A 16,362-nucleotide genomic window follows, 5' to 3' on the forward strand; every position below is an offset into this window, starting at 1 on the left:
GATAAAAGGTATAAGTTAGCAATGATTATCCTGAATAATGACAGTGGTGTTTCCATAACAAAATAACAAGTTTTCATGGTTATGGGTATTGTGTTTAACCTTCTCTCGTTCTTTTTTCTTTTTGTTTGTTTTGATAGTTACAAGGAACCACATCAGGGTAACCAGAGTGGCCATTCTAAGTACCTGTATTCAAAAGCACTTGGATCCTAGGTGCCCCTTAAAAGGAAAAAATCCTTCCCTTGGCTATGAACTTGATGCATAAGTGGTATTTAATAAAAAGAATTTGGAGCTTTAATGGGAATCTTCCAGGAGACCCTCAGTTGGTTTGGTTTGACTTTTGGTTAGGGACGGAACATTTTTAATGTCCATTTTTATCACCATCTCTGTAGTGTATCTCGCCTTTTCAAACTGAGAAACTTTCCCTTAGTTGGAAAACTGAGACCTTTAGGATTACCTTTACTTATGTGTGCATTCCATTGATTCCCATCTCTTGTGACTTCCTGTTTCTTGAGAGTCGGGACATCAGTGAGCCAACTCCACATTTTTTCAGTTTTGTTGTTTTTGTTTATGCTCTTTTTCTTTCCTTCCCATGTGTTCTCATGGGCTTGGGCATCCTCAGTGTAAATCTTAGTGTTTATATTTCCCTGTATTCCTTATCTAGGTTATTAGACCCCTTTTAGAAAATTGGATTCCGTTTATAAGAAGCTCTCCTCTAAAATGAATATACATGTATGCCTGCACACATGTAATTTACACGTACACACAGACACAACACCCAGGATTCTTCACCATTTTAAACTCTGAAATAATTACTTGGGTAAAGGCTGTACATTTGTCAGGGTACTATGTACAGAACACTGACAGATTTTTGGTTGATGCTTTTTGCCTTCCAATTTTATGGGTAAGGAAGCTGAAGCTGAAAAAGTCGTGCCCGTGAAGCCCACACAGCAGCTTGGCGGAGACTTGCACCCACAGATTCTGAAGCTGAATGTTGTATTGCTGTTGGGTGCACTGACTCAGGCAGGACATGCACGATGAACACTCTTGGGAGGTGTGTTTTTTAAAACGGCACAGCTTTGCTGAGTTCTAACTGATGTTTAAACTTGCAGATGTGGTAGACAGGAGATGAAATGGGGCACATGCATATTTCTAGGAGAATTAATGTCGACTTCTTTTTACTCTTGAGAAAGTGTGCTGGTGTTAATGACAAGACCATATGCCAGAATGAAAGTGGATGTCTGTCATCAGTGGTGTAGAACTAATGTATGCCTTTTTCCCCTTCCCTTTCATTAGGGCAGAGCTTGGGATATGGCTTTGTGAACTACATTGACCCTAAGGATGCAGAGAAAGCTATCAACACCCTGAATGGATTGAGACTTCAAACCAAAACAATAAAAGTATGTTAAAATTTTTTTTCTATCTACTTCCAGAACAGAGGTTAAAAAAATTAAGGTCTGCTTGTAGTTCTTTCCTTCATTCATTTTATGCCCGTGTAGACATTTCCACTGGGAGGCATAGCAGAATTCTTTTGTTTGTTGCATGGTGGAAGAAACTTGATTCATGAATACTACATGTGATCACTTGTGTATAAAAAAGGGACAGAGCAGCAACGTTCTTAGATAAGTACTTTATGAAGCCTGCTGAATTAAATCTCCTACCTTTATAGAGAGTTAACTTGCCCTATAACTTGAGGAAATCTTACACCATTTCTTCTTGTGCAAGGATCGACACTCTTTTTCTGTAAAGGACCAGGTAGTAAATGTGTTAGGCTTTGCAGGTCATATGGTCTCTGTCACAGCTTCTCAGCTCTGCCCTTAGAGCATGAAAGCAGACAGCCACCACATGAAGCAATAGATGTGGCTGTGATCCTATAAAACTTTATTAATGGACACTGAAATTTGAATTTCGTGTAATCTTCATGTGTCACAAAAATAAAAATTTTGTCTCAATTACTTAAAAATGTAAAAATCATCATTAGCTCTCAGGTCATAGAAAAACAGGTCCTTGGGCTATAATTTGACTATTCTAGCAGATTCAGCTTACTGATGTAACTTACTTGTAAGAGCATACACGCCACACAGGTTATTTTTCCTGTTACGTTTTTCTTTTTCAAGACAAATGGTAAATAATTTGGGGGATGTTTTTCCACTCGTGTGTTTTCAAAATTTTGATATAGATTCTCTGGGACAATTGGATTAATCCAGTCTGCAGTGTAGGTTTCTTTACCTTTAGAAAATAAAAGGGATATAGCTTCTGGCAAACTCTTAGTACACATGCCATCAATTTCCGCTCTGTTGCCCAGTGCAGACACTGCCTATGAATCATGGCAGTCTTTCTCACCGAGCTTGGATGTGGCTTCCAAATATTTTTCAAAATAGTGTTGCAGACAACCTCTATCAATTGACTCAAGTTGCAACCTATTTTCCACCCTTGATTTAAGAAGTCAGCTCAGACTATAGCCTGAAGTGGTGAGAGGAAGTTAGTCAAGGCTGACTGTGGCATCCATCTTGCTTAGAGACTTGTCGAGAAGATTTCTGCTCATTTTTCCAGTTATCTGGAAATGCAGTGTCATCTGTGTGTTTAGAAGTTACTTCTTTCAGATTTGTCAGTTAAGGTAATTCATTAGCCCTGGGTAGTTTTGACATCTCATTCTTTATGTTTATTGGCCCGGAGGAAAAATGCTTCCCACCTCTGTCTTATCTGAAGGAAGCTGTACACAGAGGCCCCCAAATGTACTTCGATGTGAGATGTCCAAGATTCTACATGTTTCTTGGTCAAGAAAATGCCGTACGAAATGTCTGATTCACCCTCTAATCAGAAAATTAACTGGTTACTAGGCTGTCAAAGTTTGAAGAAAAGATTTCTAACACATTCTAAGATCACAAAGACTTAAGTTTGTTTTGCCCTTGGTTTTTCAACCTGAGCTATTTACTCTGTCTGTACTTCTCTGCATACTCTGCACCACATAGATAAACCTTTTTATAATACTGTTAAAGTGTAATAATCAAGTGTTCTTAAAAAGAAGACATCTCATGTCCAGTTACCTTCAGATTGTTTTTTTTGGGGGTGCTCTTTCCTCCTGCAGATTTTCATGAGCCTCCCCAACTTAAACTGATTTCAGGATTGCTACTTATCTTATTTTTGAGGTCCTGCATTATGGTTGAGGAGAAAATGGAATAGATGGTTGGACTGACGGACCCTTTTCTACATTCCAGAAATAACCACCCTCATTTCATTCTAGTGAGTCAGTTCTTTTCAGTAAGGTCCACAAGGAGGGAAGAAGTGCAGGGAAAGCAGGTCACCATAGAGGAAAGGTCCAAGGCCCACAGAGAGACCATTGGTGACAGCTGCTCCTCACTGTCCCTCACCCCACCTTCTCTTCAGGGCCCAGCTGCTCGGGCAGAGTACATGGAAGAAAGGACAGTAACGCCTCGTGGCTTTTACACTGTGACATCTGCTACTTCTTTTTGGATTTTCTAAGATAGGGGTGAGGACAGTGGGTAAGCAGCAGGCTACTTCTTTCCCTGCCCCCATTCGGTTCCTGTAAAAATACCGGATAACAGCTGGTATCCTCAATTTGGCCCAGTTTCTCTGAGGCAAAGCAGACCATTTTCCAAAACTACGCAGCACCGTTTTTGTCTGTCAGTTCTTTGTGTGTGTGTGTGTGTGTGTTTTCTTATTTTCAATCAGACTTGTGTTCTTATGCCACATCTTGAGCTAGGTTATTCCTAGTGTTCACTGCGTTACAGTACCTTTGGGAAGCTGTATCTAAGCCTTTCCATTCCCTGTTCTGTTGATTAGTCTCTTTTTTCCTTCCTCGAGTCCATCCAAGCTAATCTTACAAAAGCACCACTTTCCTCATATTCCTTCTCCCTCAAAATTCTCTCATAGTGCCCTACAGTTTGACATCATTTGGCTCAACTTCTGGGTGACCCAGTGTTACTACCGTTCTCCACAGCAGTCAGACTGGCTCTTCACTTGCAAGCTGATCTTATTCCCGGCCTCTGCACGTATGCTCACGTGGTTTCTACTTCCCGGCGTATTCTTTCCCACTCAGTTTAATAGCGGCCATCCCATGTCTTCTGGAACCCATGTGTAGTTCTTCCTTCAGCTGCTGCCTTCCTGGGTTGTTCTAACTCGGGTTGGGTTCCCCTCTTCTTTGAAATACATTCTCCTTTACCCATGAGGAACTATGGAAGTTTCAGGGTTGAAGAGACCCGTATATGATTCAGATTTAAGCACTGCTGTCTGCTCCCAGTGGAAGACTGAGACCCGGGTGGTGATCATAGAGTTTAGCTTAGGCCAGGCAGTTGAGGACAGAGCTGTGACTCAGATCCTTGCCTTTTTACACCTGCCCTAAAACTCTTGCTGTGACACCTTGCTTTCCTTCAGAAAGCTGCAGTAGGTGAATTCACATGTATGTCATAAACCAGTGTACAGGTGTTTGTGCACTCCTCAAGTTCAGGTTTCTGTTATGTCTTTAGAGCCACCTAGCATTTAATAGGCATTTGGTAGAATTGCTAGTCAGTGGCATATTGAAACAGTGAATCAAGTGCTGTGAAAGGTGGTTTATTTAGCAATTTCTCCTGGGGCTTCCTAATAGCATTACCCCAGTAGAGTTTTGTGCAGTAGATGGATGGTATGTTGAATAAATGACGAATACTCAGTATTTCTGCAGTGAGTGAGGCGGAGCCCCTCAGGCACTGTGAAATCTTAAAGCAGGTATTCCCAAACTTGGTGGCATCAAAATCACAAGATGAGTGGGTTAGAAATACAGGTTCTAGGTCCCACTTCATACCTACTCGATCAGGGTTTAGAGGTGAGGCACAGGAGTCTCTTTTTCAATGTGCTTCCCAGATAATTTTGACAGCGAGTCTAAGACTTAGCACTTAGGAACCACCAAAATGTATGCTTTTTGAACAGGTGGGTTTTCTAAATACTTGATATTTTTGCATCATTGCATTTTGGTTTGTTTTCATCTTTTACCTTTGGTAATCTTCTGATGGGTAATTCTCTGAGCTGGAATATATCATGGTTTTTTGTTTTGTGTTGTTTGTGTTTTTGAGCATGAAAAATGACAGTTTAGCATTTGGAGTAAAAAGTAGTTCATCCAGGCTTCACTTTTTAAAAGGTGTGTCTTAGAAATTAGAAAAACTTAGTATGTTCACTTCATGTTATAAAGGGATTTATTGATTATTAGTACTAGCATTCACAGGTTAAAGTTTCATGGTGATTATTCTTTTCTTTCAAGGATCACTTCTTTTCCTGGTTGGGCCAATGTCCCAGCAGCTCACGTTGCTGATGGTGATGTCATACCAGCCTTGAACTGCACGGGAGGCAGTCCTAATGGGAAAAGCCTGCCTGTGTTGTCCTGAGTAATCAGCTGGTGAATAAACTGAATATTACAAGATGTTTGTAACTTCTGATATTAGAGAGGGTAGTAAAATGATAGTATATGCACAGTTCTTTCCACTCCTTAAGGAAGATGTATTTTGTTGCTTAGGTTAATGGTATCAGACTTAAATTCATGATTAGCAGAGTAAAATCATTTATTTCCAAAAGTACTTACAGACTCCCCTGCCCCACCCCACATCAAGTACTGTGAGTTGGTGATTATCACATACACAGTAAAAGGGAAATCTCTCAACTTCTCCCCCTCCTACAGTGGACCTAGAAAGCTTTATTATTCCAGAAAGTGGGCTTGCTTTATCTGAAAGTAGTAGGAGTTGTTATCTCGAGGAATGGAACTTTTCATTACTATTGATAGGTACTATCCCTAGAAATCCGTGTCTTCTCTCCCCTGCAAAAGAAAAAAACTGCCTGGAAATACTGCCACCATAGAAAAACTGCCTAAATTTGGTTTAGATTAAGTAATTTTTTTCTTAATCATTCAGACATAGGAGGAAATCTTACCTTTGCTTAAAAATTATTGATATACATTAATGTGAAATGTCTCATATTAAAATAAACTACCATTTAAGCCCGTATGGAGAAACTTGTAAAAAATTGGAATATTAATTATAAATAGTAGTATCTATCCCTGAAAGTGTTGACTTTGTTAGAGAGCAGTTAAATAAAGCTTCATAAATCTTTATTCTAAGCTACCGTATTGCTTTTAATTTTTTGTTAAATTTATACGTTTTCCTAACTAGCTTATCCTTTTCTCAGTAAATGTCACATTTGCAGACTTTTTTCAGTGTGGCTTGATTTATATCCTTAATATAGGAGGAGTATAGAACCACAGTTCTGAAATCTTACCGTCCCCAATGTTGTATAGGTGATTTAACTGGCTCTGTAATCTTGGACTTGTTTTTTAACCCTTTAAGTTTCTATTTACATCTGTAAAATCTTTGAAATTAATTAACTTACTCATCACTGAGTGTTTATTACCTTACTCTTTTTTTTTTTTTTTTTTACCTTTCTGTAGTTTGCCCAATTGCTTACTAAGGAAAGGTGTAATTGTTTTCTTTTTTTTTTTTTAATGGGCTCATGGTTATCATATGGAAGGGTTTCATTTAGAATGCATTTACAACAAACGCAGCATGCTGTCCAGAGGAGATAACACTTTGAACCATTTCCCTTTCCCACTGTTGAACATGTGGCAGCCACAGCCAAATTTGTACTGGGAAACACTTTTCTTGATCACCCTTCCTTTTGTTTGGTTCAGGATTATCTGGGATGGGCCTGGTTTTTATTTCTCATTGTAAGCTGTTCTTTCATACAACCTTGTTCTGATCGTTCACAAACAGCCTTTGAGTGCTGCATAAATCGGCTCCCCACTGTAGAAAAGGAAAGGGCATGGAAGCAGGGATGCAGTGAGGCTTGATGGCAGGTTGCCCCTTGGTGGGTGCCCCATTGAGAGTATCCGCAGCACCATTCTGGGGCGTAGGTTTTATAATTGCAGGAATGCCGAGAGTTCATGGGTATGTTCGGGGAGTTTGAAAGCAGATGTTAGGGAGATCGTGTAGAGTTAGCTGGAACAGAAAGCAGGTTGGGGGAGTAACGTGGAAATGAGCCTGAGAGCAGATAGGGATCCTGAAAGGGATGTGTACCCTGCGGAGGAGTCCTGGCTTCATATTGGAGGTGAGGGAGAGCCACCAAAGAGATTTGAGCAGAGCAGTGACAGAATTGGCCCTGAGTGTTTATAAGGAGAGGAAGGTCTGCTTTGCATTTAAAGGCCATGTCTCTCATCTCAAGTCACCCTGGTGTTCTTTTGGCTTATGTAGCTGATGTTGTTCATTAAAGTGCAAAGTGTAGATGGATATAGAAGTGTGGGCTTCACAAATTTATAAAGCGTCTCCTATGAAGATGCTTCCGTCATTTCAACACTGGAGTATAGATCCTCATTTATCATTTACCTTTTATCTTGTGATCAGACGTGGAAAATTTGGAAGTAACAGTCTGAAGGACAGACCTCAAATTAACTGGCAGCTTGTGAGATGTTAGCCTAAATTGTTATTTAGCTGGTCAGATCTCTGTATGGGGATAAGAAAGTTGATAATGTACTAAATAGGAGTGGAGGCAAAAATGGAAACTTGACATAAATGGTTTCTGTATCTTTTAAAAAATACAGACTGAGTGTGTGTTTTGCTAACCTCATTTTTACCCCATGGTCTGGAACTTTCTAGAACCACGTGCCAGATGTTAACGGCACATTGCTACATCTGATTATCAGAAACTCTTCCATGTATTTAAACAAAATTTTTCTATCTATATTCAGTCCAGTTTCACAGTCCTTACATGCAATGAGGAATGACAGATTTTTTTTTTTGAGCAGTGTGGTATTTGTGTCATGCCCATCATGTGTTTTGTGGAATGCTTTATTGTCAGCTTTGAATTTTTTTATGAACACAAAACGCCCCAGAGGTGGTTTCTTTTTGGAGTGTCCTAGAGTGTGTGGGTAGGCAGCCTAACAGGGTCCAGAACTTGATTGTCTCGACTTCAGGCCTGCTGTGTTCTGTGCCTTCCAGGCTCCTTCCAGACTGGGACTCAGACGTCGGAAGTTTGCAGAGGGAGATAACTTGACATTCTCTGAACAGCTATTCAGTAGATATTTTTCCACAGTCGTTGGAGCAGAGACTGAGTCTGAACAGAGGGAAGGGTGAGGAGGAGGCTTCCTGGTGGCAGCGTCCTTGCTCGCTTCTTTTCTGTCCCTGCTTGTGAGCCACGGAGGGTGCTGATGGGAGAGCGTCTTAGCTGTTGGCCTAACCTATCTTCCTTAGGAGGGACTTGACAGATCATGTGATTACCCAAGCCTGCCCCTACCTTTCCTGTTTCATAAAGGTGCATCAGTAAAGGTGTTTCTGTGAGGCAGTGTTAGCATTTGTCTGCTTACCTTTCCTGGTGCTCTTTTGGGGAAGGATCGGGAGAAATAGTACTTGGTTGGTTTGGTGACCTTTGTCTGTTATACCAAGCTAGCTTGAGAGGTTAAGATAGATACGCTACCTTCTGAAAAAGAGTCCCTTAATACCTCTCTGTGTCTGCTTTGTGGAGTATTTTCACAGGACTCTTAACCTTGCACTTGTCTGGATTCATGCAAAAACAGTAGTCTCTTGCAGCCAAGTACTCCCTTTGACTGATGAAATGAAGCTCAGGTTAAGGCATTTATTCAAAAACAATATATCTAACAGTACTACTAGGACCAGAAATAGGTCATGTTGGCTGGTGCTGGCAGCTTTCTACAGTTTTCTTTCCATGTCACATTATTGATATTTAAGTGTTTTGCTTGGAACCAGGTTGTAGATACCACTATAGACAAACTGAGTATTGGCTTGGGTGCCTTCTTCTGGGGCTTTAAGCACCATGAGACATTCCAGACCAGATCTATGCCTGGTGGTGGGAAAACTGCTGTCTTTCAGACTGGCCAGACCTCCAACTTGAGAAGAAAACTGGTATCTGGAGGTCCTATTTAGCAGATAGGCGAGTTAACATCGGTTTAAGCATGGCTTTGGTAATTGGACAGTAAAAGAATCATTATGGTAACTTTCTGAATCTCTGTTTTATAGGAGACCACTCATTCTTCAAGAATATTTTTCCTGGCGGGTTCCCCTGAGTACTAGATGCTAGTTTAAAAATGATAGGGAAGTGTGTTTGTCTCTCTCTAAATTTATGTGGGCTCTAGAAAAGCATGTGTGATACCTTTTCTTTTATTTCCACCTGTGCAAGATTCTCCTTTAGCAGCAGCCACAAGTACTACATCAGAATTCCTTGCGGAGATTTTGCTTTGGGAAGTTTCTTGGCATGCTATTTATGGGCAAGTAAGAGAGGCAGCTATATTTTGAAAACAATACAAGAATTCTGTTACTTAACCCCACACCCACCCCCATGAAGAACTTGAAATGTACATTAGGACTTGGAGTCACAAGTCCTGGATTTGTGTTTTGGGTCTGTTATGGTCTAGTTTTCTCATTTATAAGTAAAGATGATACCAGGCTACATAGTTGCTCTGAGACATTTTGCTTGACATCTGGAGGTAGAACCTGCTTGTGCTGGCCTGTTGTTTTTGGAGACAGAAGATCAAGAATGTTCTATTGTTCAGCCTTTGTTTTTTTATATTTAAATGGTATTCTGGAAGTCTAGTTGGGGACAAATTTAAAAATCTACTTTTACTCTGAAGAAAGTAGTCACATTTATTAATTCTTTGGTTTAATTTTGTTGGATATTTTAAAAACGACTATAGTTACCGTGTGTTACAGAAAAGTGGACTTTGAAAAAAATAAATCATGCTAATACGCTCTTTTTTGGGTCATTAGTACCAGGTTACCTCCTCCTAGGGGAATGAGAAATTTAATCCTTCCTGCAGAGGTTCTGGCGTTGCTAATGAGTCTTGAAATGACCCTTAGGTGAGCCACGGGAAGGATGAGCAGGGCACCTGCCTGGCCCTGGAAACTGGTACTAATTCAGAAAAAACTTTAGTTTCTACATGTTTTGTTAATTGACTCTAGAAATTTGACCATTTCTGCTTGCTTTACCCAAACAACCCTGTTCATACTCCTGGAAAGATTCCAGAGTCACAGAGAGTGGCTCCAACCCCGGAGATAGAAGCGCAGCAGCGCAGAGACTGGCCAGGCTGACGGCCTCCCTAACCCAGCTGAGCCAGATCCAGCCAGTTCCATTCTTGGAAGTACCTTTGGTTAATGGGTTTTATGGGCTTGGTTATACTTTTACGTTTTTGTATTTGTTGGTGATTTATAGTCACATGTACTTTACTTTCATGCTACCTGAGAATGTGTACTTACCATCTGGAAACCAACCCGGGTGGGTGGCAAGGAGGGGGGCTTGACAGGTGTGATTTTTGTGAGCTTTCCGGGAAACCTGAACATGCCCCAGAGTTTGAGGATTACCTCCTTAAAATCCCTCTCCATAAGGGACTGCTAAAACTTTTTAATGTTCATCAGAATCACTAGGGTGGGCTGGTTCGTAAAGTGGGCATTTCTAGACCTCAGTCAAGACTTTGTGAATATGATTATCTGCAGAGTGAGGCCCAGAAAATTGTAGTTTAACAGCCACCAGAGGAGATTCTTAACAGGTTATGTACTGACCTGAGAACCATTGTTTAGTGGACCTTGATGGATTACAGATCTACCGTGTAAATTAGATTTCCATTTGTGCGTTCCATCGTAACCTATCTGGAGTGCTTCTGATTAACAGATGTAATTTTAATGACTTTTATGCCATTCTTAAACCCCGACCCCCTTTGTCTCTCTTTCTCTCTTTCACACACACACACACACACGCTCATTTTCAGAGCATTTGAATGTCATCAAATGCTACTGTCATTGCAAGCACATAAACATCTTTTAATATTTGATTCTGAGAGTGGGGAATTTACAGGATGGTTCTTCTGGGGGCCATTCATTTAAAAGGGTTATTTCATAGTATCGAGATGGGGAGTTGAATTATGTGATCCAAGACGGTTGAGAATCCTTAGATTATGAAAGTTGCTTTCACAGTACAATTAAAGTTTGTCTCATGTTTATAAGCTTCTAACCATACCCCTCACCCACCCTACCCAGTATCTGGACACTTGAACTTTCTAGTCAGGATCTGAACAGATGGGAATTTGCTCTGTTTTCACAAGGACTCCCCTACATAGCATGTTACAGGTATTTAAAAAAAAATTTACTGTATCTCGCCTTAATTTATAAACCTTTTGACCTATAAGCTGAATTTTGTCCCAAAGCTATGTGGAAGCAGCATGTGCATACTGTTGCCAAGAGGCTTAGCATGTCTCTTTTCTGCTCAGATTTGCAAAAATGGGTTTAAAAGTACTTGTCACCAACTTGCGGAATTTTCCTTAGTGTTCTTCATTAAGCAGTGTCTTGGGGGAATTGTGAAATATGCATTATCTGCAAACTGCTCTGGAGTACAAAGTCAAATGAACTGTGAAGGTGAGGGCTAAAAACACCCCTCTCACCTTTGTACTTTGTTCTCTGAGTATTAAAGAACATTGATCTGCCAAGTGGCAAAGGGGATACTGTTTGGCGGTTTAATTACAGCCAGTGAATGTTACTGATGCTATCAATCAGCGAGACCCAAGGAAAGGGCATGGTGCCAGACCATTCTGTGCTCCCGACAGTGTAATTAAATACCGCAGGACTGGATTCTCAAGGTAGAGTGAGGTGCTTCCGCACATCTGAAGTAGCAGAGCACTTTGTCTTGCAGCAAAGGTAAAAAAGGTGCTTATCCCCTCCTTCCTGCCACTCTGCATTTCTGGAGGAGTTCAGTGAATGGCAGTGATAGTCTCTTCTTTGTGTACAGTTAAGGTTGTCAATGTTTTCCTTGAGAAGCCTTTCTCTTGCAACATCTTCACAACTGTCATACAAAAGGCTTTAGGAATACAGTAATTACTTTCTGTTAAAGGTGTTTGGGGGAATATACAGCCCCGGTGTCTAATAGATGGAGAATGAGAGATTGTCTTCGAATGAGACTATTAGGCCTGCAAATCAGCTCATTTAAAAAAGCTTTCCCCGTGATTATTCTCTAATGTCTGATCATGTTGAAAGAAAAATATCTTGGTAGTTTTAAAGTTATAAAACATTCAGTAATATTTCAGAGGTTATTCCTTTTGAATTACCTACCGAGCAGCACATTTTTCATAGTTGTATAACTTATGTCAGGTCCACAAAATATATGTAGGTAAAACTATCTTTGGCTCTGGGGAAGGCTTGTAATAGCATTTCTATTATCCTTTTCCCCTTTTATCATATGTTTGTATGTACACATACACACACACACATATATGTATCTCACACACAAATCTCCATCTAGGCCTGTTTGAGAGAGAAATGCCATAGGCAGTCCAAAATGTTTCCTGTTACTACCCCCCCCCTTTTTTTTTTTAATTACTGTGTGGTTTGTACTGATTGAGGCTTACCAAAGACAATCTACCCTTGAAAGAAAGTGGATTGATTTCCTAACTTCCTAAAGAGTACACATGTGTACACATACGCAGACACTAGATCCTGACAGATGGGTCACGTTGGGCCTGAAAACAATAAATCTTGGCTATTGAGGGAAACGTGCGGTACAGGTATGGGCTGCAGACTGTTAGCATTTACAACAGATGTTTGAAGTGGGATTACTGAAATAAACTGTCTTATCCTTTGTTTAAAAGAAGGTTGTTAGAAATTTTCCTTCAGAAGTTTGAGGAATAATTAACAGTTTAATTTTTAAACCATGTAAAAGTTTTAGTAAAAGTGATTATTTCATCTTCAGGAGTCCCATCCCCACAGGTTCTTTTTACATTCTGTGGAGCCCTAACAAGACCAGCGGTCAATCTCCAAGTTTATAGGGGAGGTCATGTGCTTGGAGAGTTTTTAATGTCCATTGTATTTTTCCCCTCCCAGGGCAAAGATATCAATCATAGTATTAAAAATATTTTATTGCAGCTTGTTTTAAGACTGTACAATGGTAGTTACGCAGTCCTGGATAGGAAATATCTGTAATTAAATAATTCTGTAAGCATTTTGAGTGCCTAGTATGTACCAGTCAGCTTTGCTAAATGTTGGAGCAGTGCTAAAATACAACAAGATATGGTCTTGTCTTTGCTGTCATTGTGTAGCAGAGGAGCATTGGAAATGGGTGTGTCCCTGACTGTCCAGAGAGAGGTCTCTGCAGTCATTTCAGAGGTGGTAGGGTTTACAGAACAGGGTTTATCAGACAGAGAGGGAAGAAAGGTGCCACATAGGAAGGAATGTCTCATCCAAAGGCTCAGAGACCTTTATATGTGACATGGACTTTTTGGAGGAAACTTACATCTGAGAAATATAGAGTGTGCTTATTCTTTTAGTAATAAGCTACAAAAATGGTTGGAAAATTTGATCCAACCTGGCCCCACATTTTTACATTTATCCTTGTTTAGTGAACACCTAATTTATTAGAGGAACTATAGGATTACATTTGGGGCAGGTTAATTCATTTGTTCATAGCCTGTCTCCCTTCTTCCAAAAAGATCCGTTGTGACCTGTGAGACTCATTTAAGATATTTACACATGGCACCAAGATGACATTTCTCTGTGGAATATTTAATCTACACACAGAGATGAGATCATTATATTTTCATTACTGTATGTATAAGTAGATCAGAGAAGACTTAGATATCTGAACTAATATTATAGTGAAGAAGTTTTTCTTTTAGCTATAGAATAAAAGGAAACTTACTGTAGATGGTATTCAAATTAACTTTTTTTTATTGACGCAGATTTTTGACTATTCTCCTCACCTAGCTTATGATGGGAAAGCCATCTCCATATTGTATGTGTGTACGACGTACACATGTGCATTTTCGTAGACTGTTACTCTCCTGCTTATAAAAGCTTCACTTTGACATTTAAGGGCTCTAGAATGACTATTCTAGTGTTGTCATTGTCCTATAGAATGAACCCAGGCTCGGCTGGGTTCTTCATCCTTGAAGATGGAAAGAAGTCTGGTTCTTAACCTCCTGCCTTGGATTGTCCCTGCCTATATTGCCGTATACCACTGTCATTGCTTTCCAAGTTATATTTGACCATAAAAGCATTTATTTTTCACTGCACACTACCTTTCTCTCCTATTTGATGGTCTCCTCTCTGAGGGCAGGCACCTTCGTCTTCAGGGCACCTCATAGAATATTTAAGTTTTTATGTATAATTTCTGAATGATGCAACTTCTAACTGTTGCTCACAAGAAAGAGGGAAGACCTGCTCTATGTACTCAAAGATGGGAAAATTCACAATTTAGGTGAAATTAAATGTGAAACTCTCATTTCCTGGTAGGTATTACAATTCAGTGAAGATGCTGTCAGATGAAGGGTGTGTATAGGATTTACCAGTTTTTTTTCTTTTCTACAGTAAATGAAAATGTAACTGTTAGTATTCCTTTATGTGCAATATTCTGCACAGTATCCATCAGCCTGTGTCTTTGCCTGTCATCTGTCCCTCTTACTATCTATTCTCTTTCGTTCTCAAACCTTGGAATAAAGTATGTGAAAGTCCTAGGAAGTGTAGCCCACCACAGTTGGCTTGCTGCAAACCTTTTTCTTTTTCCACATGTTACCAACTAGTACAAGTCAGTTTTTATTCTTAAACAGCTCCAGGTTATTTATATCAGGTGGTATGTAGTCCTTCTACAGATTTAACTTTCTAACTTAGCTCTTTACTATGTTGACAGTTCCTTAGATACACTAGATGCTCAGATAGTACATCAGTTGTATTTTAAGTTTATTTTTGGAGGTAAAATTTTAATGTATATCTTGATAAGTATGGTTTTTGTTGGAGATTGCGTCTGATCAAGTTCCAGAATCTTAAAAGATCCTTTAACAAGCTATTACTGCAGAATAGCTTTCTAAGCTTTAGATGAACACATCTATTTTTCTTTGAGCCAATTTAACTTGTGTTCTTTCCAGTGAAGCACAAAAAGCCAGATTGTTTGGACAGGCATCACACCTTCCAGTCATCTTGTCTGAGAGGTCCTTCATAAATAGCCCGTGCAGGAGGCCGCGGAGTAGGTTGGCTCAGCACGCACTCCTTGGTGGGTGGGGCTGTTCACACGGATGTACACACGGTCAGCCCTCGTGTTCGCATCTGTGAACATGGAAAGCTGACTGGATTCGCTGTACTGCACCATTTCACATAAAGGCCTTGAGCATCTGCAGACTCTGGTATCCATGACGGCTCTGTGGATACTGAGGCACAGCTGTTCACACAAGAGTATACGTTTCACCCCTCTGGGAGCTTTAAGCCTAGTACTGTCAAAGCTCTGTAAGTGAATTGCAGTGCTCCCAGTTACCCGGAAGGGGCTCTGAGGCAGTCTGCTGCTTTGGCAGGGCTGAAGAAGCCCAAGCATATCTGAGGATCGAGTCCTAAGTACTGAGGTTCCCCTTCTCTAAGTCTAACATCCTCATGGTATATTTAGTGCAAGTGTCTGAAGTAAAAAATTTGCATGGCTGCCTGCTAGTGTAGCATTCTTAGTGTTTTTTTTTTATACTGTGAGTTCACAATGAATGATTAGGCACCGGTTGTATGGTGACTGGTAACCCATCCCACGCTCTGAGACATACACGGACCCTAATCTTACCTGAAGTTAGGCTTTGTTTCATGAAGTCTGTTTATCATGTCTGTCACTGTCTCCCCCCAAAAACCTCCTATTTCTCATTTTGCATTTCACGTTAAGCTCTGCAGATCTCTGTAAGAGGGAATGCAAAAAGGGGAGGTTTTAACATGTACTTCGCTTGGAGAAATTAAGTTGGCCTATCTTATCGGCCCATTTAACGATGCTGGATGTTCATCCTTGGAGTGACAGTGGGGTGGTCCTTTCATCATGCTTGGCTTCAGCCAGACTTCCGGCTTTCCAATCCACTCATCTGCCACTGTCTTTAAAAGAATACTTATGTTCTATAAAAATGTAGTTACAAATTTGTAATTACAAATTTTAACACTGTAAGAATTAATTTAATAAATAACTGCCATTAATTTGGAAGAAGCCTTACTTACTTACTCTTTGAACTGTTTTTCTGTTTAAGTACATCTTCCTTGGGCCATATCTCCCTCTCTGTGTCATCTTGTCTGATCTCAGAGACAATGGAAGTATGAGGTTTTTTTCTTCCATGAACTCGGGATGCTGATATTAATATACCCAATTCACTCCCTTGTTAGGATCATTTAAGTCAATACATGTCATGTACTCAGAACTACCTGGCATGTGATAAGCACTGAATAAATGTTAGGGCCTATTATCTGTGTTGTTACATGGTTTTATATATATGAAATCATTATATTATGATGGAAACATTACTGTTGTCCAGCTCTATGCTAATAGTTTTATTATTCCATTTAATCCTTGTAAGGTCACTGTGAGGTGAGGACTAACATTAATATCAAATTA

The 16,362-nt window shown here is 40.0% G+C and overlaps 1 protein-coding gene across 2 annotated transcripts in view; it reads left to right on the forward strand.

The window, feature by feature from the left end:
- Positions 1-16,362, forward strand: part of ELAVL2 (ELAV like RNA binding protein 2) — a 72,775-nt gene that overhangs the window by 32,274 nt on the left and 24,139 nt on the right. For both annotated transcript variants that reach the window (XM_045518765.2, XM_045518766.2), the window contains exon 3: positions 1,294-1,397. In XM_045518765.2, coding sequence (XP_045374721.1) covers positions 1,294-1,397 — 104 coding nt within the window. The remainder of the gene's footprint in view (positions 1-1,293; positions 1,398-16,362) is intronic.

This window comes from Camelus bactrianus, chromosome 4 (assembly GCF_048773025.1).
Source record: "Camelus bactrianus isolate YW-2024 breed Bactrian camel chromosome 4, ASM4877302v1, whole genome shotgun sequence".
Classification (NCBI taxonomy): Eukaryota; Metazoa; Chordata; class Mammalia; order Artiodactyla; family Camelidae; genus Camelus; species Camelus bactrianus.